This window comes from Vulpes vulpes, chromosome 2 (genome assembly GCF_048418805.1).
Source record: "Vulpes vulpes isolate BD-2025 chromosome 2, VulVul3, whole genome shotgun sequence".
Lineage (NCBI taxonomy): Eukaryota > Metazoa > Chordata > Mammalia > Carnivora > Canidae > Vulpes > Vulpes vulpes.
Window position 1 is genome coordinate 32,948,926 of NC_132781.1, and position 27,854 is coordinate 32,976,779.

Below are 27,854 nucleotides of genomic sequence, written 5' to 3' on the forward strand. Positions count from 1 at the left end.
GGGAGGAAGGAGTACGTTTTAATCAAAGAAAAATGATTAAGTTTTCTTAGAAATTAAAATGAATAAAAAGACCCAACAAAGCAGCACTAATATAGAGATTTTATTTAAATTGTATTGAGTTTTTACAGCACATTGCATGTTTGTCACAACGCAACTGCACAGTTTGGATTTTTGGCCACATCATGTCACTTACACCCACAAGAGCTCTGAAAGGAGTATTTGATGAATACCTCTGAGCCACCAGCCCAGAGTCTCTCTCCAAGGCCATGCAGTATGTTTGTTTACTGATGGGACAGTCCCTCAAAACAGCCACACAAAGTAGACAAGATACAGTCTCCTCAAATGTTACCAATCCTACTCCCCCTGAAAATGGGCAGAGTGAGGTGCAATGAAAGTCAAGTTAATTAAAAAGCCACTCGAAACTGGCAGTAAATTTTAATGATTGAGAAAATGCTTAGGAGAATTTTATGTATCAGAGACAAGGAATAGTTTGTTACTTTTTCAATGATCTCAGGAATTTCCCAGACACAAATCTCCATTATTCAATTCCATTTAAACAAAAAAAAAAAAGTTCTGCTAGGCTGACCTAAATACGCCAAAACTTTTTAGGTTACATCCATGACAAGTATAAAAGCACAGATGCTTCTCTGTAGGACTGAAGGAAAGGTCAGGACAAGTAACAATTCTTGTTCTAAATGCAGGTCCTCTTTATTTTCAAATGAAATTTTTTTTTTTCTAGGAAGCAACATGAAAGTAGCAGTTAGACAGACAGCTACCATAGTTTTAAAACAGGATAAGCCTAAGTGTAATTTACCTTTTATACACCAATGGATTAAGGAAAATGTATAAAGGAAATACTAGTGGTTTCATTATAGGTCAAGGAGACTATATCTGTCCCAACCACAGTACATGGCTCTATCACTGTATCTTTTGGTTAAGTGCCACTGGTACATATTAAGATGAAACAAAACAAAGAAAAACAATGTTTGGTCCAAATGGACACATCTCCCCCAATTTTGGTATCAAGGCTTTATTCTCTTCTGTTTGGGTTCCATTGTTAAGTGCACAGAAATAGACAGCAGCATTTGTACTGAAACCCTCACATACCAAACAGCATATTCTAGGAGGTAAAAACCAAATGCTAAATTCTACCCTTGAGGTGTCAAGTGTTCAGGATAAGAAGCAGTGTGACCCAGAGGAGGCAGCAGCCAAGGGAAAGACAACATGAGGGAAGTGGGCCGTGGAACAATAACAACAAAAAAACCATTGTTTTATTTTCATGCCAGGAGAGGATCAAGGTGTAACTCCTGTGTTAGCACCAGGACAACTAGGAAAAGTCAGGCGCAAAGAGCAGGGCACAATCAGAAAATATTTGACATGGATCATTTCTGCTTTTCCCTTCTCATTTCTCACAGTGCATACCTCAAGAGCTGCCACTGAGTAACCGCAACTACTGCCTTCACAGCTCAGAATAACTGATTTTTGCCCGGACTGAACATAAGCAGAGTTTTCCTCTGCTCCCAAAAGTGTCTCACTCTTTAGGAACTGTCCCTCTAAACTGAATATTCACTGATGCTGGCTGATGAGCCAAGTGAAAAATACAGCAAAACCTCCACTTGCTGAACCAGTCTTTAACCCAAACTCCACAGAAAGACAGAACTACTGCAACTAGAGGGAGTGCCTCTAAAGACTGAGCCTTCATGCACAGATACAGAGCACAGAGGAACAGGATACAGTTCATTTCAAATAGGATAGGAATTCCTATCTTATATACTAGAATCTGCTTTTTTTCAAGGTGGAGGAGAGATGGATCTGTTTATCACTTGGAGTTTGGTTATACATATGCCTTTCTATTGCTGTTTGGGGCACACGTCATCAGGCAGTATTTATGAAATCATCATCTTGTGACACACATACCCCCCACCCCATCCCCCCCCAGGAGAAAAGCGGGAGTCACCAACTCAAATGAAGCTTCCAGACTCTGGGTCTGGATCCAGGACCATTACCCCAAGGTGAGGGTCTCACCAGTTAAGACCTCCTGCCAAATTAGAATTCCTCTGCTCCAGTCTCATGGTACCAAGGAGGATTTCTCAAGACGGTATCTTTGAGCTCTGTGATTTCATGAGCCACCACACCAAGGAACCTTCAAAACTACACCTGAAGCAGATCCTCCCTTCAAACCTGCTAAAATTGGACAGGTCATCTCCTCTGGCATTCAGCTGGAAGCTGTAGCAATGGGTTTCTTCAGATGTTGGCTCATGAGTTCCCTGGCACGAGATACTTGGATGTGTTCGTAACATGAGTTACAGACGAGAACTGGGTCATAGAGTTGTTGATCAGGAATGGGCAACTTCAGGTGGCAGCAGCCAGCACAAAACACATTCCCACAATTTCTGCCAAAGCACAAAGAAGAGTTCATCAGAAATGCCTGTGTGCTGAGAAGGAATGACACTTGCAAAGGCCTTACATGAATAATAAAGAGAAAAGTTGGACGAAAACAAAAAAATTATCCTGATAAAGATATATCCGTTTTCAGATTAACTCAGTTTAGCTCACATACGTGTATGTCACTGATTTATGAGCCATACAGAATCATACAGAACATCTTACCTGCAGTGGTGTCTTCGTTTGGCCAACCAGAATTCACAGTCACAGTTATAGCAATGTGATGCCATATGGTCTGGAACCCAGCGAGTCACCTAACAGAAGGCACAAGGAAAAATTCCAGGTCCTTGTCAACCAAGTGGAAGCGCAACACTGCAGCAAGGAAAGCATCCCAGGAGACATCAACAAGATCTGTCTTTCTAGTTGGCCACTACTTGTCTAAAAAGACATTCATCTAGGAGAGAGCTTCGTCTATAGTGTGCCACTCATCTCTGAGAAATATGAGGACTCGATGCTTCATGTAAGTATGCATTCGCCTGCACATACCTCAGTCTCTTTCTTATCAACAGGTTCCCAGCTTGCTTCAGAAAGGCAGTCCTCACTGTGATCAGAGCCAAAATCTTCAATATCACTGCCATCTGACTCCTTCAAACATGTCTGAAGAAAAGGCAAAGATCTCAGCACCATCTTTACCATCACTAACATTTACTGTTTACTGTGCATCACGTACTATTCTAAGTACATTACATGCATGAACTTTTTTTTTTTTTAATTTTTTTTTTTAATTTTTATTTATTTATGATAGTCATACAGAGAGAAAGAGAGAGGCAGAGACACAGGTGGAGGGAGAAGCAGGCTCCATGCACCGGGAGCCTGATGTGGGACTCGATCCCGGGTCTCCAGGATCGCGCCCTGGGCCAAAGGCAGGCGCCAAACCGCTGCGCCACCCAGGGATCCCTACATGCATGAACTTTAATTCGTCCCAAGAATCTTATGATGTGTACTATTATTATCATCCCTATTTTACAAATAAGGAAACTAAGCCCTGAGAAAGTCAAGAGATAGTAATAAGCCTGAAATTTAAACCTAGTACAGTTGATCCTTGAACAACACAGGTTTGAATTGCATGGGTCCACTTGGGTGCAGATACTTTTCAAGAAATATAGTACATTACTATGGATTTTTTCTTTCTTATAATTCTCTTAATAACATTTTCTTTTTTCCAGCTTACTTTACTATAAGAATACTGCATACAATATATCTAACATACAAAATATATGTTAATTGACTGTATAATCAGTAATGCTTCTGGTCAACAGTAGGCTACTTGTGGTTAAGTTAAAGTTATATGTGGATTTTTGACTACACAAGAGGTCAGCCCCTTAACCCCTGAGTTGTTCAAGGGTCGACTTGAACTTTGGCTTCAGATCCATGCTCTTAACCAATATACTTTATCACAGTGTGGCGAGATATTTCTCATTACATTCTAAACCAGGGTTCACAAACTATGGCCCACAGGCCAAATCTAGCCCACTGCCTTTTTTGTAATCAAGGTATGTTGGAAGACAACCACACTTATTTATTGATGTATGTTTTTGGCTACTTTTATGCTGTAACAGCAGAGTCAAACAGGTGGGACAGAGACTGTATGTCCAACAAAGTCTAAAGTATTTAATATATGGCCCCTTATCAAAGAGAGTTCACTGACTACTGTTTTAAACCATTACCCCTGAATAGTAAGTTGTTAGCCCTGACCATCTCATCCCAGCAAGTGAGCGGCAGGCAAGTAGGAATGTCTTAACAGAAAAAAAAAAAAAAAAAAGGAATGTCTTAACAGGAGGAAGGGAAGTGTCTGTGTTGATGACAGGATATTGTGGCCAAGAAGGTGACTCCTAGAAGCTCCCCAAGAATTGTGTGCCCAAACTGTAGGGCTCCCAACACAGTGAAGCCTAGACAGTCCTCATCATTTCTCACTTGGATTATTCCAAAACATTTTAACTAGCCTCCCAACCTAGGTTTCAACTGCCTTATCCACTTGACACATTATTGCTAGGGGAGTATTATTAAAATACAATTATGATCATGATAGTGGCCAAAAATTCTGCTGCCTTGAGGGTAGAACAAGAAGGGATCTCAAGCTGACCTTTCCAATCCCTGTCTACTTCTCCAATATAAGCTCCTGCCTCACTACCCAACTCCCTCCCTAATGGTCCCAGCACATCTGTACATGCACGTGTACACACACACACACACACACACACACACACACACACAAACCCCTACCCCTTCGTCCAAGCCATCCCAGTGGAGTACTTATTGCCTCCATGCTTTTGAGAATCGTATTTCCTTTTCACTGTCTACCTAGTGAAAAATAACAAATTCTTCAGCACTCAACTCAAACTTTTCTTCTCAGGAAAGCCTTCACTCCACCCCAGCTCCCAATACCTGATACTTACTTCCATGGTAACACCTAAGAACATCATTCTAGTTGTCTGCTTCTCTCTCCCAATATACTGTGAGCTCCTTGAAAGCAGAGACTATGTCCTTCATCCTATAGCCCGACCACCTAACACAGTGCCACATAGCAAGTACCCAATGAATAAATGTTGAGTGGATGGAAGGCTGGATAAATAAAATAAACAAATGGATGGACAGCAGTGGTGAATACTTACAAAATCATCCTCATAGTCCATAGGGGGCTCTGCTGGAGGGGCACAGCAGTGACGGATATCCAGCCTCATCTGAAGCTCACGCACTTGTCGACGTAGCTGCTCCACCTCTTGCTTGTACCCTGCTTCAATTTGCCGTAATCTATGCTGGATCACATCCGTGGGAAAGGGGAGTCCATCATCATCCAGGTAAAGAGGAGGCACTGGAGAAGGGCAGCTCAGTGGAACAGGCTTTGTGCCGGAGACCTGCTTTGGATGACTGGAGAACCACATCCGGTTGTTTTTTCCTCCTGGACCAGTACAGTGTCCATTGGAATGACTAGAACAGACTGGTGACTTCACCCCTTCTCTCTGAGCCCACTGGCCCCCAAAGCAGGGCCCTGTTGCCCGCACTTGCTTGTTGTTTGACCTCTTGCTACAACAGCCATAGGAAAGCAGCCGCCGAGGGGTGGTCTCCCCACTTGGAAATGAAGTCACCATCCCTTGGAAGCTGTCCCAGTTGGATCCTAAAAAAGAGAACTCACTGATCTGGCTCTGAGAAATTGGCTTTCGGGTCAATTCCAATGGCACTTTGCCAAAGCGAGGATTTTCCAATAACTGCCCATTCCTATTATTCCCTCTTTTGCCAGTGTATTCCTCCCTATGAATCAGCTCTGGCACAGAACTAGGCTGTTCCTGGTGGGAGATACTTGCCACAGACCCTGGGGGATCCTGGTTGAGGAAGTCAGTGCTTGGCTCTGGAGGAGTTTGGCAGGTAGCACTCAGTGGGCTGCAAAGGGTGCCCAGACTGTGATCTGGAACGCATCTGGAGGGCACACCTAGCATGGAATCTAGCAAGGCCCGCTGGGGGGCACCAGGAAGGGAGTCCTGGGAAGACTCGGGAAAATCACAAACTCCATTACATTTGTTGGAAACAACTTCAGAGAGTGTACTGACAGCTTCTTTTTCAGGACAATGTTCAGGTGGCTCCTCCGTGCCATCTAAAGTCCTACTCAGCTCATTGGAGGCAGGAGGGTCTGGAGCTGGTTCCTTAGACTCTTCTAGGACTTTGATCTCAGGATCAGAGACGTTACTCTTCATTCCCTGGGGCACTGCAATACTAAGCAGTTTGTAACTTGGAGAACAGCTTCCATGACTCTTGAAAGGTTTATTGCTCAAGTAGTCTTTCTGGCTGCTGGGCAGAGAGGAAGGAAGACCTATTTCTCCTATGGTCTGCTGAGGACCTCCTATCCCAGATTCCACAAAGGTCTCTGATCCCTCAGGATTGCTATGCCAGGGCTCCAGGCCTACTCTGGTCTCCTGACAGTGGTTATTGAGGTTAGGGTCACTGGACGTGCGGGTCAGGGGGCTGCTTGTGTCACAGGCAGAAAGCAGATCATCCATAGATCTGGTTTTAGGTAATCTGGAACGACAAACACAACACCTCCAGGTCAGTAAATGGGAGCCATCTGCAATATATAGAATCAGACCATCAAAGCAACATCAAAGCCAGAGTTCATAAGAAATCACATTTTAGATTACAAAGAACCAATGTTCACTGCAACAAGTTTACTGTGCAAAAAGCGAAGGACATGAGCTCTGTCCTCCAGAACCCAGGATCCATCCCCAGCTTTTATCAGTCCTCACCCTACACAATCTCCCTGGACAATCTCAACCACTCCCATGATTTCAATGCCCTCTATATCTGCAATACCAACCAGGACTACACATGAATCATAAATCTCACAACCAACTGCCTCTGTCACACACAGTAGGAAGGAAAAGTTTTGGAGCTAGATGATATTGGTTCTGATACTGATTAGCCGTACAGCTACAGGTAAATTATTTAACCTTCTAGACGTGATTTCCTCCTCTATAAAATGATTATCGTAAATTATTCCTTATAGAGATGCTATGAGGATTCAAACTACAGGCAGCCTACAACCAACTTACTAAGACTACACTCACAACTTGTCATTTTTACTCCTTTCTTTATTATAAATGATCCCTTCCTCACAGTAGTAACCAAGACAGCCTTTTACAACCAACTTAGCAGCAGTGTATGTTTGGAGTCCTAAGTCACCATAGAAACTTCCCCTAGGATAAAGTACTCAAGAGTTCTAGAGGCATTCATGCACACCAAACGGGTAACAGACATTTTCAAGAATGTCTGATTTTTAACACATTTCAAAAGTCCTTAGAACAATAAATGCTTCAGGGAAACTTGCCAGGTAACAGTGGAGACTTAACTAGACTCCTATTTCCAGATGCTTTGATCAGTTCCACCCATACAGAAAAATCCCTCAAAGTTTGAGTTAAAATACAGCTGATTTTTTAAGTGTTTGGCTTTTGAAACTTAATATGTTTTTTAAATATTTTTATGTGTGATTTTACTTTTGGGATCAATTTTGATGATTTATGTGTTTGTTTGTTTGTTTGTTTTGTATGAAATTCCAGGAAGGCAATAGCAATGGTGCTGATTATAGTCTCTGGAGTCCCATAACCCGGGCTCAAATCCCAGCCTGGCAAATTTTTAACTATGCAACCTTAACTTCTCTAAGCCTAGTTCCCTCAGGTAATAGTACCTACCTCTTAAAGCCATCGTGAAGATTAAACAAAATAATCTACTGCAAAGCACATTGCTCAGTACTTCCCATATTGTTGTACTTCCTGTTTACTTGTTTATCTCCTGCTATGAAAGTGCCTTGAGGGCAGCTCTGTCTCTGATTTGAATCCCTAGCACCAATCAAACAATTTTTTTTTTAAAGATTTTATTTATTTATTCATGAGAGACACAGGCAGAGGGAGAAGCAGGCTCCATGCAGGGAGCCCAATGTGGGACTCAATCCTGGGACTCCAGGATCATGCCCTGGGCCTAAGACAGGCACTAAACTGCTGAGCCACCCAGGGATCCCCCCAAACAATTGGAGAAATGAATAAACGAGCTTAAAATCTAACATCAAGTGTCCACTGCTAGGTATCAACTGAATGAAACAGATCAGTAGGGTCAATGTTTGGTATACATTAGGGGCTCCTATAAGTCTTCTAGATATACGAACAATCAGGCCCATCTAAGACCTGTGAATAAGAATGGCGAAGAGTGAGAACCGTATATCTGTATATTTAAAAAGTACCACGTTTTGGGTTTTTGTTTTATTTTTTTATTATGGAAACTTTCAAACATACAAAAGTAGAAAAATATAAAGACTTCCCATGTATTCTTGACCCAAATTCAACAATATCAACAATCTGCCATCCTCCACAGCTGATTCCTACCTGCACAAAAAAATTAATAATTCTGGCAGAATAATAATTCTCTTCTGGCAGAGAGCCACTTGGGTGGCTCAGTTGGTTAAGCAACTGACTCTTGGTTTAGGTTTAGGTCACGATCCCAGAGTCATGGGTTGGAGCCCTCTGTTGGGCTCCACACTAAGTGCAGAGTTGGCCTGAGATTTTCTCTCTCCCTCTGCCCCTCCCTCTGCTCACATATGTTCTCTCTCCCTCTCTCTAAAATAAATAAATAAAATCCTTTAAAATAATAATAATAATAATGCTGGTAGAGAAAATAATGCCTGAGGAGATTAGAACAAAGACAACCCATCCAGCTAGGATGGTCAGGGAAGGCTACATAGAGAGAGTAGGATTTGAGCTGAGGATAGCAGACTGTGTTGGGACTTCTTTTGTGTGTGTGTGTGTGTGTGTGTGTGTGTGTGTGTGTGTGTGTTGGGACTTCAATGGAAAAATTAAAAAGGGCAGGACATTTTTGATCTAGGGAAAGAGAGAACCAAAGGTTAAGTCAGGTGAGCTGTTAAAACATTTTTTTTTTTTGCATACTACTTGGTCCCCCAAATCTATCTCCATCCAACTCTCCAAAGGCCTATAGCCTTTGATAATATACCAATCGCAACCTGCCTATATCTTCTCCTCCTGCCCAAACTGACTTGTCTTCTCAACTTCCCAAAGTCTTTCGGTTGGTATTAATATCCACCTAGTTTCTAAACTCAGAGACTTAGGACCTGTCTTTGGACAGGCACCCTCTACTCTACACTTCTACACTCCTCCCACATTCAGTCACTCCATAGTCTGCTAATGCCTTCTCTATAAAGTCTCCGATTTTAATCCTTTCTCTTTTCCAAACTCTTCTATCTGAATTACAACAGTGTTGGCTGATCTCTGTGCTTCCAACTACCCACCTCACTGACTCATTCTCCAGAAATCCTATTGTCACCAGGTCACAATGACTTCCTACAGTGCATTACTATTGACAAGTGAATCAAAATAAACTCCTCAGGGTAATATTTAAGCCTTCAATGAACTATCCTGTATTTATTTCTATTCCTCAAAATGGCCCCTTTCTAGTCCCTCCCAGCTCTGGAGAGGTACTTTTGCTCTTAAAACTATCTTTCATGTAACCAATTGTTTTGTTTTGTTTTGTTTTAAAGATTTTTTAATTTATTTTGAGAGAGAAAGAGAGTGCACGAGTTGGGGGCAGAAGGTAAGGGAGAAGAAGACTCCCCGCGAAGCAGGAAGTCTGATGTGGGGCTCCATTCCAGATCAAGACCTTAGCTGAAGGCAGATGGTTAATTGACTGAGCCACCAGGTGTCCCTATCAAATTCCTTTGGACCCCTCTCCACTACCTTGTTACCAAGCTCACAACTCCCTTCATTCCATTCGTTTGTTCATTTAAGCATTTATTTACTAAAGCACCTATTATGTGCCAGGCCCTGAGCCAGATGCTAAAGACACAAGTAGCCAAGGTTCCTGCCAGGTCTTCCATGAAAACTTCTCTAAGTGGGCAGCTCGGGTGGCTCAGCAGTTTAGCGCCACCTTCAGCCTAGGGTGTGATCCTGGAGACCGGGGATCGAGACCCCCATCAGGCTCCCTGCTTAGAGACTCCTTCTCCCTCTGCCTTGTGTCTCTGCCTCTCTTTCTGTGTGTGTGTGTGTGTGTGTGTGTGTGTGTGTGTCATGAATAAATAAAATCTTTAAAAAAAAAAAAAAAAGAAAACTTCTCTAAGTAAACAGTCACCAAATGACCTCCTTCTAAATTCTCATTTCTCCCAATAGCTTTGAACTACACATATTCTTATTTGCTTAGATGCTTAGAACTGATCTCTAGTTGTCCTATATCTGTCTTATTACAGCTTTTTAAAAGTATCCTATATAGGGCAGCCCGGGTGGCTCTGCGGTTTAGCACTGCCTTTGGCCCAGGGTGTGACCCTGGAGACCCGGGGTAGAGATCCACGTCAGGCTCCCTGCATGGAGCCTGCTTCTCCCTCTGCCTGTGTCTCCGCCTCTCTCTGTGTGTCTCTCATGAATAAATAAATAAAATCTTAAAAAAAAAAAAGTATCCTAAATAGGATCAATATCTTCTATTTCTTTGGTATCGCCCAAAACTTGTACAGTATTAGGCAACTAATAGGTATTAAAGAAACATTTACTGAATTGAAATATTAGATATTAGGGGCACCTGGGTGGCTCAGTCGGTTAAGTATCTGACTTCAGCTTGACTGTGTCAGGATTTCCAGGTCCTAGGATCAAGTCCCACATTGGACTCCCTGCTGTGCTGTGCTTCTCCCTCTCCCAGTGCCCCTTGCCTGGCTCATGCTCTCTCTCTCCCTCTTAAATAAATAAATAAAATATTTTTTTTTAAATGGGAAAAATTAGATACTAATTTAAGGGAGTGATTTTTAAATAGGTGATAGAATGTACTGAGAATTTGATAAGTTCTGGACCCACTCCCTGGAAAAGTAAACTTACGAACCTGTACCCAAATTATGCATAGTTTAGGAAAGAAGAAAATCACAGAATTCCTGAAGCCTATCCGTGAGCCCTTGACCATGGACTCAACATTCTAAAACCAATAATTTAGAGGGGTGGGGTTTTGTTATCCTTTATAATATTTAACCAACAATTTTTTTAAGATTTATTTATTATTTATTCGTGATAGACACAGAGAGAGAGAGAGGCAGAGACACAGGAGGAGGGAGAAGCAGGCTCCATGCCGGGAGCCCGATGCGGGACTCGATCCCGGGACTCCAGGATCGCACCCTGGGCCAAAGGCAGGCACTAAACCACTGAGCCACCCAGGGATCCCCTTAACTAACAATTTAAGTTATATTTTAACTTTAAGAATCTTCCACCAATGAACAAAGATCGAAATTTGAAATGTACCTATCCCTTTAACTTTCATTTCTAGGAATTTATCTGGCAAAAATATTAACAAATGCAAAGATACACATATAAGGTAATACTAGTGAACTATATACTTAAAAATGGTTCAGATAGTAAATATTATGTGTATTTTACCACAATTGTTTTTAAGAACATACATATAATTAAGAATGTTAATTATAGCATTCCCAATAATGATATTTGTAAAAAGCCAGAAATCACCTAAATTAGCAATAGGAAACCGGTTATATAAATTATGCTACACTCTGATTTTAGACTGTTAAATGCAGCCACTAAAGCAATAAAACAGGGTTATATGTGCTTTAGGGGGTGACAGCCTATTACAACATGGGAAAAACAACTTGCAGACAACATGGGAAAAACAACTTGCAGAACAGTATGCAAAATATGATTGTTTTTGTATCTTACAAATGTTTCTTTTTTTAAGATTTATCTATTTATTTGAGAGAGAGAGAGAATGAGCAAGCATGGAGGGAAGGGGCAGAAGGAGAGAGGAAGAGAATCTCAAGCAGACTTCCTACTGAATACAGAGCCCAATGCAGGGCTCGACCCCATGACCCTGAGATTATGACCTGAGCTGAAATCAAGAGTCGGAAGTTCAACCAACAGAGCCACCCAGACACCCCAAAAATGCTTCTACACGAGAGTGTGACAGTGTGGCTATATCTATGTAGTGATAAACATCTAGAAGGACAGGCACCAAAATGTTAGCAATGGATGCCTATAGGGACAAGGATTTGAGAGGGAGGGCTTTCATTTTCCTTGGTTTTGTGTTTTTTTTTTTTAAGATTTTATTTATTTATTCATGAGAGATACAGAGAAAGAGGCAGAGACATAGGTAGAGGGAGCAGCAGGCTCCCTACAGGGAGCCCGATATGGGACTCAGTCTCAGGACCTCAGGACCTGAGCCAAAGGCATATGCTCAACTCAGCCACCCAAGCCCCCCAGACTTTCATTTTCTACTTTTACATTGTTCAGCCTTTTTAAATATAGGAACATGCATTACTCTTTAACCAATACTCATTCTAATACCCCCAAATATTAGAAGATTAATTTTTATGTCTGCCTTTCAATTCTGGTGTTTTTCTGAGGGAGAATATGAAGGCCACCCCTCTTCTGGGAACCCACTTCCCTGAGAATCAGATGCTTCTGGAAGCTATTGGTGCACATAGCAAAGGTCACTACTAAGATAGTCAAGTACCCCAATGTCTTCTATCAGTATACCTAAATCAAGACCATTGCCACAAACCTTCCTGAAATAGTCCTTTCTATTTTGTTCTCCTCTCCCCTGCTGGCTATGACACATAGGATAGCAGCTCCAGAAAAGAAGGTAACCAATCTTATCTTAAGAGAGGACCTTGAAAACACACAGAGTGCACAAGTCCTGAGCCAAGTTTCTCCTTCAACTGAGGCAAGAAGTTGCTTTTAAATATCTCATAAAAGGGGATCCCTGGGTGGCTCAGCGGTTTAGCACCTGCCTTTGGCTCAGGACATGATCCTGGAGTCCCGGGATCGAATCCAGTGTCGGGGTTCCGGCATGGAGCCTGCTTCTCCCTCTGCCTGTGTCTCTGCCCCTCTCTCTCTCTCTCTCTCTCTCTCTCTCTCTCTATATATATATATATATATATATGTCATGAATAAATAAACAAAATCTAAAAAAAAAAAAAGTCTTTAAATATCTCATAAAAGGGGATCCCTGGGTGGCGCAGCGGTTTGGCGCCTGCCTTTGGCCCAGGGCGCGATCCTGGAGACCCGGGATCGAATCCCACGTCGGGCTCCCGGTGCATGGAGCCTGCTTCTCCCTCTGCCTGTGTCTCTGCCTCTCTCTCTCTCTCTGTGTGTGACTATCATAAAAAAAAAAAAAAAGAAAAAAAAAAGAAAAAAAAATATCTCATAAAAGATGGAGAATATTAGGTTAGGCACAAAGCAACCATTGCCTTCCTGGTGGAGAGGAGGAGAGAGCAAGAAGGACTCTTCTTACCTGTCCAGAGAGCGGCCAGAAAACTCCTGGCTCTGAGCCACCGGGGAAAGGTAAAGATCCATGGTCTCCTCCCCAAGTGTACATGGAGATGATGCTGGCAAATAAACAGCTGTCCAGAGGTGCAGGGCCCGGACGTGACACACAGGATGCAGGACCTAGGGAAGCAGCCCCGTGCTAGTGTCTTGTGAGCTGTTCCAGGTCCCTCTTCCTTCTCTAAGCCTGCCTTCTCTCCCACTGATTCAGCCCATTCGCCCTGCAGGTCTCCAAGCAGCACCTATAGGACAAGACTTACCATGTCTGAGCCAGGTGTGTAGAGGAAGTTATGAAAGTTCTTATTGCCAGCTCGCAGGAGAGCCCACACAGAGCAGGTCCGCTTATAGATGTTGCGCTTCTCTCGTTCACAGGGGTTGTTGGCCAAGAATGTGCCATAGAGGCAGGAGTACGTGTGCTGCACCAGTTTTACCTAGAGGGCCAAGACAGTTTGCACCTGGGAGCCTGGGCCGCCTTCCTCCATCCCCACCCCGACCCTGGTCACAGGCTTCAGGACTCACCAGGAATGCTTCATTAAACTCAAACAGGCAGGGAAACTGCTTGAGCAACTGATGAACAGAATCAAGCCACTGCAAGAACACAGGGCATTGCTCATTTTGGTCCTCTGCATTCTCCTGGTGACCGCAGCGATCTCCAAACTTGTGACCAAAATCCAGCCAGTCAGACTCTACTAAAACTTGGAAGCCCTGCAGAAAAGGGGATAAGTATAGGGCCTTTCTGGAAAGGCTGGTGTGCTACTCCCTAGGGGATGCCCAAAGCAGAGAGCTGGCAGCTTCAGAGGAGGGCAGAACTGATGCTAGAAGACTCAAAGCCACCAATGTCCTCTACTGAAAGATTCCCAAGACAGATCCAGAGGGCCCAACACCTTCCCCACCTCCTTTCCCTCTGTTCTTTCCCACCCAACTCCATTCAATACCTCCAGCGTCCTGTAGTATGGGTCCAGCAATATTTTGGCCAGGGCAACGATTTGTGGCGTCCGGTCCCAGCCGTCAGAGCAGTGCACGAGCACAGGCCGGCCTTCCCGGTCTACGGTATTAGCCACAAGCACAGCTGCCTTGAGCATCACCGACAAGTGCTGCAGCCATTTGGTGCTCTCCAGGGCCGACAACCAGCTACACGAGAGCAGAAATTGAGTCTGTTGCCAAGGGCGCTAAGGCTCCAATGGTCTCTCTACCACCCACAGCCAGCTACTCCTAATGATGTCCCTAGTGAGGGCTGAAGCCAGGAGGTCCAGCCATGGCCTTTCTGCCAGGAGATATCTGGCAGGAAGGTAAAGAAGACAAGACCTGAGGCACCCAAGAGACTGAGGACTGAGCGAGGAATGGGAAGCATCACATGTACATTGAGCCATTCTTTCCCCAGTTCTCTGTGTTCTTTAGGTAGGACAAACCAAAGAAACTCAGTGTACCGTGGCTATTCCAAAGTGCTGGCTGAGAAGCAGAAGTGCTCTTAGAACTGGCCCATTGCAACAGGCCCTCAGGTCTCCTGTACCTCCACACTTCCCATCTCCCTATCTCCTCTTGTAAGAACTAAAAGAACTGAGTGAAGACAAGACGAGTGAAGATGGAACTGGGGGCAGGTAGGGACCACCTTACTTGCTGGGATCAGGCATCTGGCTACACACAGCCCGGAGGTACTGGAAGCTGTTCCGGATGGCATGGATGTTGGCCATTCCCATGAACACGACCTCACAGTTCGGGTAGTATTCTGTAGACATACAGAGGAGGGTACAGCATAAGAACATGTCCTAGAAACAGGCATCCAGGACAAGAGTGGTCCCTGTGAGCCAGGCTTCTCAAGCAGGGCGGACCACTTTGCTCTGGATGCTCAGGTGCCATACACTAACAATAATAAGGATATTACTGACAAATGATAGTCACGGTACTACCAGTAATGAGGACATATAGTAAGCTCTCAATATATAGTAGCTGCGCTATGCAGGTAATTTTTATTATCATCCCCGTTTTACAGATAAGACAATAATATTTGGACAGATCAAGCAAAGGAGTCATCAATAGTTAAGTGGCAGAGTCCTGATTCCAAGCCAAGTTTGTTTGGCTCTTTCCACTATGCAAATTGCCCCCGGGCCCTTCCTCACTCAAGCTACCGAGAGCACAGACAGGTTACAGACACTGGGCTAATGGCGATACCTTCGCACTCACAGCCTCCACCCTTAGCCCGGTTGGCCACTGCCGCTGTGTAGGATCGAGCATCCAGGATCAGCAGCTTCTGGGTGGCTGCTGTGCTCTCCACTCCAGAACATGCAGTCAAGGAGGAATCTAAACACACAGCAGGGAATAGACCCTGGGTCAGCCAGCCCAGCCTCACCCTGCCCTGGAACATTCTCTTTCTAAAGAAAAGAACTTACAACTGGAGATCCTCGTCCCCCCACAGCCTCCCAAAGGGCAGGGACCCTGGCACCCTATGTCATCATCTTCCCATCCTCTCACTGGGGGCTCTCTGAAAGCCAATGAGGCCAAGGAGGGAGCCTGCTCTCCAGGGGGCCCGCACCACCCTCGATACCTTACCGAAGTCAGTGTCACATGCCTCACTGGCATCACTATTCCCAGTGCTGAGGGGGCCCCCAGTGGCCCTTGTCCCCGGGTCCAGAGCACAAGCTTTAGCGATGGACGTGACCAGGTACTCATCATCAGCATTGCGCCAGCCCCACCAGCTGATCTCAGGTTGGCTGCAGCGGGCGATTGCAGCTCCATTGCGTAGGTGTCTGACAAAATGCAAGAAACCATCATGCCCTCGCCATTTGCAGCCCCCTCCACCCCACCCCACCCCCGCCCCAGGCCTACTACCAAGGCCTCAGGAGGCCAGACCAAGATCTCCAGAGCCAACAGGGGCTACCAGCTCACCCACATCACAATAATAACAACCAAAAGCCCTTGACATATCTAGAGGGCTTTATAGTTTACAAAGTTTATAGTTTACACATTTCTCAAATGATCTCTGTGTTGCCAAGGTGACCCTGACTTCTTAAATCTGCACAACACCTGCTCCAGGTACAGACACCCAGCAGGAGAACAAGCCTTAGCCCAGGGCAGAACAGCTCCAAACCCCATAGCTACTATCTGTCTCACAGTATTTTAGCTACAATGTTCTAGTGCAGGGGATTGGCAAGCTTTTTCAGTAAAGAAACAAACAATAAATGTTCAGCTTCACATGTCACAGCCAGTCCCTGTCACACATTCTTCTTTCTTCTTGGTTTAAAAACAAAAACCAAAAAACTAACCCTTTAAAAATGTAAAAACCAGGCAGCCCGGGTGGCTCAGCGGTTTAGTGCCACCTTCAGCCCAGGGCCTAATCCTGGAGACCCAGGATCGAGTCCCGTGTCAGGCTCCCTGCATGGAGCCTGCTTCTCCCTCTCTGCCTGTATCTCTGCCTCTTTCTCTCTCTCTCTCTCTCTGCCTCTCTCTCTCTCTCATGAATAAATAAAAATCTTTAAAAAAATAAATTAGTTAAATTAATTAAATTTTAAAAAATGTAAAAACCATTCATAGCACTAGGCTGTACATAAAACAGGCTGGATTTGGTTCACAGGCAATCGTTTGCCAACCCTTGCTCTAATGCAACAATTTACACACACAACATTGTACACACGTTAATGCAACATTTTACACACACACACACACACACACACACACACACACACACACACATTCTCCAAAAAAAGTAAAGTGATCTCCCAAAGCCTCATCTTTGAAAGAAAAAAGCTGTGGCAGTTTTTGATTTGAAATTATTTCATTTCCTGCAGGATGTCAATTCCCAGTCAACCAGGCAAAATCTCCACTTCTGACTATTATTGCATAAAAAGTGTCCTCCCTACTTCCTATCCCCTACCCCTCACCTATACACAACCACAGGGATCCGCTTCCAGGAGCGGAAGGTAGCTACGTTCTCCAGCTCTTTGTCTGTGATCCACACAGGAACCAGCAGCTTCTGGGGGTAACTGGGGCACAATCTGCAGAGAAACCAGATGGGGTCACCAAGTGTGATCCAAGACTTGTAATAACAAGATCCCCAGGGATGGCTTTGTGGGAAGAGAGACCAGGAATCCTCTCTTACAGAACCAGGGCCTATGCCCTGCAAGGTCTAAGTCTGGATTGGTATTTTGGTTGTCCACCCCCTGCCCTCTCACTTGTAGTTGCTGTTGATGTGGGAGACTCTCCAGACATTCTGCAGATCAAAGCCCATCCTCGTGAGCTCAGCCTCCTGCCGACATCGTATGTGCTCTCCTGCAACACAGTCCCCATGCCTGCCTGTCAGCATCCAAGTGCACCATGTCCATGGGTGGAAGAGGGTTAAGAACCAAGAGATATGAAGTCTCCCAAATAAAACAGCCTGGCCTTACCTGGCTGACACAGGTGGGTATGCTGGTCCTCCTCAGTCAGGCCCAGGCACCAGGCATGGTAGGCGAAGGCAAAGAGGTCTTCAGGCTTGGCAGGTCTTGCCGTGGCCCGGCTTAGCCGTGAGAGCCACTCTTGGCACTGCTTGAAGGTAGAGAAGTGGCACCTGCCAGGCAAGAAGCCACAGAGTGAGACAAGAGGCAGGTTTGCATTGGGGCCATGAGGGTCAAAAACAAGGCCACAAGAAGGCTGCAGGGAGAGGCTTGCTTTAAAAAAGGAGGTAAAGGGATCCCTGGGTGGCGCAGCGGTTTGGCGCTTGTCTTTGGCCCAGGGCGCGATCCTGGAGACCCGGGATCGAATCCCACATCGGGCTCCCGGTGCATGGAGCCTGCTTCTCCCTCTGCCTATGTCTCTGCCTCTCTCTCTCTCTCTCTGTGACTATCATAAATAAATAAAAATTAAAAAAAAAAATAAAATAAAATAAAAATAAAAATAAATTAAAAAGGAGGTAAGAAAAAAAATAATGGGGATCCCTGGGTGGCGCAGCGGTTTAGCGCCTGCCTTTGGCCCAGGGCGCGATCCTGGAGACCCGGGATCGAGTCCCACGTCGGGTTCCCGGTGCATGGAGTCTGCTTCTCCCTCTGCCTGTGTCTCTGCCTCTCTCTCTCTCTCTCTCTCTGTGTGTGACTATCATAAATTAAAAAAAAAAATTAAAAAAAAAAAAAATAATAAATAAATAAAAAATAAAACAGGAGGTAAGGCATGGAGTCCCTGGGGAGGGCCAGGGACACTGGCCAACACCCAAGAGAACTTACCTTTGGACAACTGTTTTCCCAAGAACTCTAGTCCTTGGGACATACTTGTCCCTTCTAAAGGGGCACTACCATTTCTTATATCAGATCTAAACTCTGCCACACATCCCTGAATGTCTGCTACTCCATGTTTTCTCATGACTCCTGCTTCAGGCAGGAAGTCCTTTTCACACCATTCCTGTCTCCCTATTTTTTCACTCCACTTGATAACGCCTCCTCTGGGCCAAAACACATCCTACTGATACTCTGAACCCCCTCTTCTTTGAAGCCTTCCCAGCCCACTCCATTTTACAGACCCCCTCCTCCCTGATTCTTAATATGCTTAGAGCATTAAACTAAGTTTTTCCATAGCAAATTGTCACTGTTGAATCTTCCTTTAGCAACCAGACCTCAACCTCCTTGAAGGGAAGACCAGTGCGATTCTCCTTCTGAATCCCTACAGACCCGAGTACATGACAGACTCTAAGCTGGACACTCTTTTAATGTTCTTTGGAGTCATTCCAGACTCTTCTTTCTCTCATATCCAATCTGTCAGCAAATCCTGTCATCTCTACCTTCAAAAATCTGAACACTTCCACCAATCTGAACCCTAGCCAGGCCACCGTGTTCTCTCACTTGGCTAACTACAATAGCTTCTTAACTATTCCTTCTGCTTTTGCCCTTGTCTTTGCACCTGAACCCCTTGTATCTATTCTCAATATAGCAGCCAGAGGGATTCTATAAAACATTAATCAGATCATATCTCTCCTTTGCTCAAAACCCTGCAGTGGTTTCTCATTTCCCTCAAAGTAAAAGCCTGTCATTATAACACCCTGACATCCCCCTTACCTCTCAGATCTTATAACCTACCTGCACTCCACTCCAGCTACACTAGCCACTTTGCTATTCTTCCAATACACCAGGCATAACACCTACCTCAGGGCCTTTGCACTCACTATTCTTTCTGTCTGGCACCCTCTTCACTCAAATGGTCACTTCAGGTCTTGACTCAAATGTCAGTGCAATCTTCTCTGATACTATTGTTTATTTTTTTTTATTTTATTTTTATTTTTTTTATTTATGATAGTCACAGAGAGAGAGAGAGGCAGAGACACAGGCAGAGGGAGAAGCAGGCTCCATGCACCGGGAGCCCGATGTGGGATTCGATCCCGGGTCTCCAGGATCGCGCCCTGGGCCAAAGGCAAGCGCCGAACCGCTGCGCCACCCAGGGATCCCTGATACTATTGTTTAGAGCTACAACCTTTACCCCCATAGCACTCCATATCCCCCTTCCTGCTTTATTTTTCACCTTTACACTTACTATCATTTAACATATTTTACTCATTATTTACTGCTGCCATCTACCCATTGGAATATAAGCTCCATGAAGACAGGAAATTTTTCTATTAGTTCTTGCTGTATCCCCAGTGCCTATAACAGTCTGTCATAGAGTAGACTGCTCAATAAATGTTAAGCAAATTAATAAATGAACCAACAATAATGTGAGTGCTCTATGCCAATCCTAGGTGCATTCACATTCATTATCCAATTTAAGCCCTATGATAACTCCACGAGCTCTGCTTTATCCTCATTTACTCAGGTCAAGATACTGTGGGTTAGTAAATTGACCTCCCAACCTAGACAGGGCTTCTACCTTTTCTCCCAAATGGGGAAAGGGAAGCAGTATTTTTCCTTCTTGCTCCAGAAAAACCCTATATCAGAGAGGTCCGGGTAAGACTAGGGCCAGAGGATGTGAGTCCATCCACACTATTCTCACCTCACCACTTTGGAGTCCTTGCAGGCAATGTGCAACTGGAACATATCACGGCTCTCGACGCTGTCAATCATCCGGAGGGGGACCTTCAGAGGAAAGGCAAACTAAAGCTCAGATCCCCACTCTCATCACTCATGCCCACCTCAGCCTAGATGCTGATGCAGCAATATGAGGAAGGAAACCAACATTTACTGAGGGCCAGTTAAGTGCCTGATAACTGTTCTGGGTCCTCTACATATGCGACCTTAAATAATAATCATGAGAAACATGCAGAGCAGATAGTTTCACACCAAATTATTAGGGAGGAAATAGAGCCTCAGTTGGGTGACCAAACCAAGGTCACACAGTTGGGAACTGGCACTCTTCCAACAATGCCGCTATACCTCTTACAAGGGTGAGCAACAGAGTGAGGGAAAGAGAGAAGAGGAGAAGGAAGAATAAGAGAGGCAGAAAGACCTATAGCTAGGAGAAGGAGGCAGGAAAATGAAAAGTTATTGAAAAGAAGGGCACCCCAACTTTTTGGAGACATGATCAAGTCCAGCACTGGAGCACTCACACTTGTGAACCAGGCAGGGATTCTGCCTTGGGTGTGGGAGAACAGGACAGGAACTCACGTTGATGACAGAATCTTTGAACTTGATATGCAGCCGGTAGTTGGAGATAGCAATTAGGGCATCGGCTGCCCGGCCCAGGAACTCCACTCCCTCACCCTGCAGCACTGCAAAGGGCACCTGTCGAGGGGCAGAGGGACCTTCAGTCCAGAAGTAAGTCACCCCTCCATCCCCCTCCCCAACCTTGACCTGTGGGATGCCCACTGGAAAAGTTGGGCCAAGGAAAAACAGAAGAGTCCTCTCCACGGTAGTGGCACCAGGCAACAGCTGTACAGGAAAGCTGCCTTTCCTTCCCTGGGGCCAAAGGCTCCATAATGCACATACACAGATTCCCCTCCCTCTAGAGACCCGGAAACAGGAAGCCAAAGCCCCAGTACTAGATCCCTTGGAGATATTGTTTGAAGGGAGGGAGGGAAAGGTGTTTTTAACTGAGCAGAGAGCTCCACCCACCCTGGGCCCCCAACTCCTCCTTACCTGCAGATTCTCCTCCTCTTTCACTAGTTCCTTGGGGGGGAACAGATCCTTGGCTTGGATGTACTCCAGGCTGGGGGGCCCCTCCTCACCCTGTGGGGAAGGCTTCAGGCCTAAGTCATCAGGCTCCACTTGGCCCATTAGACCTCATTCTGCTCCCCTCCCCTCAATAAACCTACATACACCCCACACACACTAATAAAGGTTTGGTCACCAAAGGATGGACAAGAGGCCAGGCTTGGTAGGAGGGTGAGGTGGAGGGAGTACTGAAGCCTATTAAACCAGAGAGGAACTGGGAATCTGTATTCGTCAAACAGCAGCAGAACTAAATAGACACAAAATTTCCCAAATGGAGGAAGAGAGAAAACTAAGAAAAAGAAAAAAAAAAAGTGAGGGTAAGACAGAAGTGGGAATAGGAAGTGCTGCCCTGAGAAAAAGGAACCAGGTATAGATGTTGCTTATAGACAGGAGGGAAAGCAGGCACCGAAGGCCACAGACACTCCAATCGGATAGGTGAAGGAGACAAAGAGGAGTGGGTTGGGGGATTCAGTCCCATGCCTCTAGAGGGCCTTCACGGATGCTTTCAAAAGGAGGATGTGTTTTGGAACCCGAGCTTATCCTCCAGTTAGGTCCACACTGCTAAAGAGCCCCTACCACCTGCCAAGCTGCCCTGCCTGCTGATGAGAGGGGAATTCCTAAGGAATACCCATAGCAAGCAGAAGTAACTCCTCTCCCAACCACCAGGAAGGGGTGAAGAGGGGATCCACGGGCCTGGGAGAAGCTAGGAGACCCAAGGAAAGCCAGGGGAGAGAGAGGAGGCCTGGCAGCCAGCCACGGGGGTGGTGAGGGTGGGGTAAGGAGGGAGGGGTGGGAACAGGAGAGGACAGATGGGGGAAGCTGGGAAGGAGCACGAAGCCAGAGGGGGGAGGAGGGGAGGGCTGGGAATGATGCAGAGGTACGGAGCCCTGCAGAGGCAGGGAAGATGGAGAAGAGAGGCTGTCTGGGGGACAGTCAAGGAGAAAAGACTGGCGTGTCAGGTGAGGTATGGAGTGCTGGAAGGGGGAGGGGACTGGAGCCAGGGAAACAGCTTAGACATCCCGTGCTAGCCGGCTGGCCCCCTAACATCCCTGAGCAGCCACATCCCACATCCCCCAGCAAGGATGCGGCGGGTGGGACCAAGATGGAGAGGCGGAGGGAAAGGGATGTACCCCTGCAGGGCGGGGCCTGGAGATCTGCAGTCAAGGGCAGCGGCGGCGGGGCCAAGATGGGTCACAGAATTTCCACCCCGGGCTTTCCATCATCCCCGGCACCCGAAGATGAAAGCAAGTTCAAGAAAGAAAAGGGAATCCCCCTCCGCTGCCTGGCAGGGGCAATGGGAAGGGGGATGGGCTAAAATTCGGAATCGCAAGGGCTGGCCCTGGGCGGGGCTGCGGGTGCAGCAAGCACTGGGACCCCCCCCCCCCGCTCCGGCCCCCGCCGGCCAGGCCAACACTTACGAAGCAGCTGAGCATGGAGCAGGAGACGCGGGCGGTCAGGCTCATGGTCGCGGGCGGTCTGGGCCAGCGCACATGTCCCCGGAGCCGCTGCGCTGCCCGCCAGTGCCGGGCGCCCGCCGCATCCCGGCTGCGGGGCCCGCCAGGTGCAGCCGCGGCGGCCAGGAGTCGAGATCCCTGGCTGCGGGGCCTCGGCGCGACTCCCGCGCGCCTCTCCCCTCCTCTCCACAATGGAGCGAGCCCGGCTCCGCCCTCAGGCACGAGCGCGGAAGGGAGGGGAGCCAGGCGAGGGGAGCGCCCCAGGCCGCACGGCGAGGGCGGGGGTGTGGGGCGGATCTCGCGGCCCCGCCCACGGCTCCAGACTCCTCCCTCCTCGCGGCCCCTCCACCCGGTGCGAGGGCGTCCTCGGGGGACGCTGTGGGACTGCCCCCAGACCGCGTGAGAGGGTAAGGCAAGACCTCCTATATCTTTTCATTTCCCATATTTCCCGGGTGAGCCATCCCACAACTCCCTTTTCACACCCTGTCCCCATGCCCTCCCCACTCTGAGTTCCCCCAGTACCTGTTCCGAATTCCCAAGGTAAAGCTCATCTACAGTTTCAAGGCTTCCTCCCTTCCCTACAAAACCACCACCCACCATACCCCTGTCCATCAGTGTCCTTATCCTCCAACCCCCTGACGTCACTAAATCCACTCCCTTTTTTGCCCCGTAGATCGGACACTGGTCTTTGCCAGCTTGGTCGCTCCACACTCCTGAAAGGGGAGTTCTCTGAGTGTTTTTATTCCAAGGCCCCCACCCAACCCTACTCCGTCAGCTCCATCTTCCCCTTGTTTCACATCCTCTGATGTCTGGGTAAGAACATCTGTCTTGGAGAATTTTTTAGGCTGAGAAAGAGAAAACTAAAACTATGGAGCTATGCAAAAACAAAACCCGAAACCCAAGAGTAGGGTATAGAGGGGGTAGGGTAGAGGGCCAAGGAATAAGGAGCAGTGAGGCTCAAAGTGTCACCAAGAGTCACAGAAGGAACTGGTTGGAACCCCATGCTTCGTTGCCTGGAAACTTTCAGAAACCAGGGCTTTGGGGGACAAGGAGATATAGGAGAAAACCTGACATTGTATTAAGCATCTACTATGAGCCAGACATGTTTCAAACATTACATCACTAAAACCTTTCAACTCCCCAAGAATTAAGCTTTATCCTTTTTTGCTGGTGAAAGGTCAGGCACAGAAAGAAAATATACAATTTACCTAAGCTATTTAAGCGGTGATGAGAGGATTCAAAATTAGACTAGGCTAACAAGGAAGCCCATGGTCTTTTTGGAGTGTCGCAGAGGAGAAAAAGGAAAGCGGCCACCAGTTGGTGGGGACCAAGACCAGGAGGCTTTCTAGGACAAGACGAGAACCACATCCCCACATGCCTATGGAAGGAAGGAGAGAGTCCTCTCACCAACTGAATTCCTTAACCTGCACAAGGGACACATGAAGAAACGGAAAAGATACAGCCAGAGCAAGGGCCTGGTATGGGCCAGGGCCTGCAACTCTCCACTCTCTTTTTCTCTCACTGCTTCCTCCTCCTAGTTCTCGGGGGTTAAATAAGGGCTTCCCTGAATTCACCTGAGGTGACAGAATGGTATTTCAGAAGGTGGACAGAATCATTATCACCCTCATCCCCATCCCCTGTGCCAACCCAGTTGATATTCTGGGCACCTTGAGGCTGCTATCCTGCTATATATCCATTGAGGTATTGAGTGCAGTAGCTTAAAAGAAGCGGTATCTTAGAGCTGGAGAAGCCTCACTGTTTTGGTGGAGTCACTCCTGATACAGCACCAACAACATTCAAGAAACCCACTGGGAAGTAGGAAAATCTTGAGATAAAGGAGGCCTGGTTTTCCAGACCAGAGCAGAGAGCTTCCACCAGGGACCCAAAAAAAAGCAAGAGAAGGGCCATTATGAAAGGTTAAGAGAGCCAGTGGGAGTATCCGGAAGGTATGGCATACATAGCACGTGCAAGAAAAGACTTCCAGAGGCTTCCTGTCCCAATGCTGTATACTGGTTGATGTTTTGCAATCTAAAGAAACCCTAATTTATTTCCAGGACAGATGAACTTATTTAGAGGCTGAACAGAGTAGCATGGAGCTCAAGGTCCAGGAGGGGCAGAGTAGCTTCACAGAGAAAGAAAGATTACAGAAATCACAAGGGTCTGAAGAAAGAGAGAATACTCACCATTCTACTGTGGTGAGGGTCCTGGCTGCCTGCTTCTTACTATAAGAAAACGGAGAAACATAAGATTAAAGAGCACCATTAACATTACCTTAGAATCAGCAAAGGACACACATCTACTCCTAACCTCTACAGAGAATTTCACAGAGAATCCAGCCTCTCCACAAGTCCCCATGCCAGACAGAGGCAATGTGAGCTACATGGGAAGAAGGCAACAAGTAATTCTGCAGGGCATGGAGTCGGCCACAAAGTTCTGGAGCAGGAATGAGTGTCATCCAAGATTATTCAGAACTCAAAGAGTCCTGATTTCCAGACCAGAAAGAGAAGAACACTCCAAACACTGTTTTTTTGGGGAAAGCAAGACTGCCAACTCTGAAAAGAGAGGCTGCCCAACCAGGACTTACTTCTGGCCTTGGAGGGACATGAATCCACAGGAATGCTCTGCCAGCCTCTAAGTCTGGGAGTAGCACCCACCTGACCTGTTTACTGGGGGCAGAGTCCAGAGCAGAGGACAAGAGGGAGGGAACCACAACCTGTGAGCAGAATGCCTTTGGGCAGCAGGACTGAATAGGTCCTGTTGAACGTATATGACACCAAGTGGGAAGCAGGTATGTGGGAGGAGGCCACACTACAGTGACAGTATCAGGCCAGCCCAGGCCTCAGAGCAATACCTGTCAACTGGGCCCAAGCAACAGAAATTCAGGATAGGCCTCCTTGGCCCACTTAGGAAGCCAGGCCCAGGTTTTACTGACACTTTCCCTCATGCCCGCTATCCGAACTCAGGAACGGTCCAGCAGCGCCCTGCAGAAGGCTGCGGGGATAAAAGCTTCCATCTGTGGTCCTGCCTGCCTTCCTGCCTTCCTGATCACAGCGCACCCTTCCTCGCGGGGGAGCCAGCAAAAAGCAGACCAAAGGTGCTACCTCACCGCCCACTGGCACGCAGCCTCAGGGAAATGGAAAGAGGGAAGGAGGGACAAGGACCAGGCCTGGGATGCCCAGGGCTCTCGGACCAAGGGGATCTGTCCCGGGGGGGGCGTGGGGGGGGCGGGCCAGGCTGGCAGGAGAGCCCAGGTGTCCAGGTTCTAGAGGCGGAGCCTAAAGATTCGGAGGCGGGGCCCCGAATGACAGAGGGCGGGGCCCATGTAAGCCGGAGGGGCTGAGGAGGGGCGGGGCAAGATGCGGTCGTTGCGGTTCCCAGACTGGCAGTGCACGGGGCACGGTGACTCACCCAGGCGGCGTCCGCCCGACCCTCCGAGGCCGCGCTCTCACCACTTCCGTCTCCCCAGCTGCCGAGGCCGCGCAGCTTCGACCCCACCACAGTGCCTCTTTCCCCAACCAATCGTATCTCTGGTCTGTGCCCGCCCTGGCCAATAGCCACACCAAGTCCCTCCCTGCCCCCACCACGCAGCCCCCGCCCTCACTCTTCACTCCGCTCATTGGTCCAGTTGGGCAGACGCCCTCCCAGCCTTTAGCCTATCGGGTGACGGAAGACAAGACAGTACCTGGAAGGAGGAGGCACGGCCCGGAGAGGAGGCTCGACCAATGGGAAATCACAGCGCGTCCCTGCGGCAGCCAATGAGAGAGCAGCAAAAGGGGGGTTGCTGGATGAAGTTCCAGGGGCCGGAAGTGGGGGTGGCTGTCGCCTACTGGTAGCGCAGTTAGAGGCGGGGCCTTGTAGGGGCACAGGCCTTACAGCCACTTCCGGCGACGACCACGCCTGGGGTGTAGTTCTCAAAAAGGTCCCCGGTGGCACCTGTTTATCCATTTCCAGTTTTGGTTTCGCTGCGATCATCTCGTCCCAAACCCGGAGAGAAAGGACCCCGCAGGCTGAGAAGGAGGGAGGCCTGGGCGCGAGGCTGTCTTCGGTCTTCGGTCTTCGGTCTTCGATCTTCCACTGGAGGCGGGAGGGTGTCCTCTCTTCTGCGTCGTGACGGGTTCTTCCAACCCTTACTTCGCATCAGCGAACCGACCCTGCTGTCCTTCAGGACCTGCATGGTGCCGTCAGCCCTAATCTGGGCCTCAGATTACCACTAGCCAGCTGCCACCTCTTAGTCGGTAAAGAGAGTGGGAACAGGACTCTGCTCTTCGCTCCTCCCTTCCTCTCTCCCCTCTGGGGAACCAGAGAGGGCAGCATGGCGGAGGGTGGCCGCTGGAGGTCGCCGTGGCCATGCGATACCACCAACGCGGCAGCAATGGAGAACCGTTGAATCGCTAGCGTGGAACAGCTAGCTTCACTTTGGGAGCTGGCCTGAATGCTTTAAATACCAAGCCCCGGGGCCAAGATGTCTTCACGTGTCTGTTTACTGAACTTGGAACTTTTACTACAGCTGGGAAATTCCAGCAAAACAGGAACTTTGCCCGTGTTCACAGCTTTGACTCCAGCAACCTCGCAGATGCTTTATATTTGTTACAGGAATATTGAGCTCTTCCAGGACAGCGATTGTACTTTGCTCATTTCCAACACTTACTATAGTGTTGGATGATCACAAAGGTTTCACTATTTGTTCAGGGCTCTATTACAGGCTTCCTAGAATGCAGAGCTTAATTCTGTATATACGCTTCCCAAATCAGGGGAAATAGGAAGTCAGGAAGCTGCATGTAGGTAATACCATGTTTTACCAAGAGCAGATATTAGATCCAAAGCTTCTATAGAATTGAAAATTCTGTATATGGGAAAGATGGGAGAGAGGATCGGGCCCCAGATAAGAGGGGCAGGATAGATGTGGTCAGTACCATGGAGAGGCCAGGTTGGATCCTAGGCAGAGACTGGCATAGAAGAGGAAAAGTTTCCCCTTTTCCCCCTTTCCTACTTAAAAGCCAAACACCAGCACCCTCCTTCAGCACCCTTTCAAAAGTGGGTCCTAGGATATTCTTGGTCCC

At 47.3% G+C, this 27,854-nt stretch overlaps 1 protein-coding gene across 5 annotated transcripts; it reads right to left on the reverse strand.

Moving 5' to 3' along the window:
- Positions 1–85: 85 nt before the first annotated feature.
- MTMR4 (myotubularin related protein 4) lies at positions 86–27,762 on the reverse strand. 5 transcript variants are annotated; one of them, XM_025996023.2, is made up of 19 exons: positions 26,477–27,762; positions 24,978–25,016; positions 21,266–21,355; positions 20,795–20,911; positions 20,184–20,266; positions 17,621–17,781; positions 17,408–17,504; positions 17,117–17,230; positions 15,789–15,985; positions 15,411–15,539; positions 14,856–14,967; positions 14,177–14,372; positions 13,761–13,946; positions 13,502–13,672; positions 13,210–13,364; positions 5,058–6,456; positions 2,932–3,042; positions 2,611–2,699; positions 86–2,393 (listed from the first exon to the last, which is right to left on the reverse strand). In XM_025996023.2, exons 2-19 carry the CDS (start codon positions 24,978–24,980, stop codon positions 2,216–2,218), a joined length of 3,588 nt encoding a protein of 1,195 aa, XP_025851808.1. In that variant the 5' UTR covers positions 24,981–25,016; positions 26,477–27,762; the 3' UTR covers positions 86–2,215. The 5 variants fall into 5 exon arrangements, with proteins under 5 accessions (XP_025851808.1, XP_025851807.1, XP_072603681.1 ...); XM_025996022.2 differs by lacking the exon at positions 26,477–27,762 and adding an exon at positions 26,203–26,376; XM_072747580.1 differs by lacking the exon at positions 26,477–27,762 and adding an exon at positions 25,646–26,211.
- Positions 27,763–27,854: the final 92 nt, after the last annotated feature.

Excerpts from the sequence above, each read along its gene's own strand:
- MTMR4 (XM_025996020.2), bottom strand. The coding sequence starts at position 22,803 with ATGAGCCTGACCGCCCGCGTCTCCTGCTCCATGCTCAGCTGCTTC. Across the intron at positions 17,231-17,407 it reads CACATCAACAGCAACTACAA|ATTGTGCCCCAGTTACCCCC; the intron begins GTGAGAGGGCAG and ends GTTTCTCTGCAG. Across the intron at positions 13,947-14,176 it reads CATACTACAGGACGCTGGAG|GGCTTCCAAGTTTTAGTAGA; the intron begins GTATTGAATGGA and ends CCTTTTCTGCAG.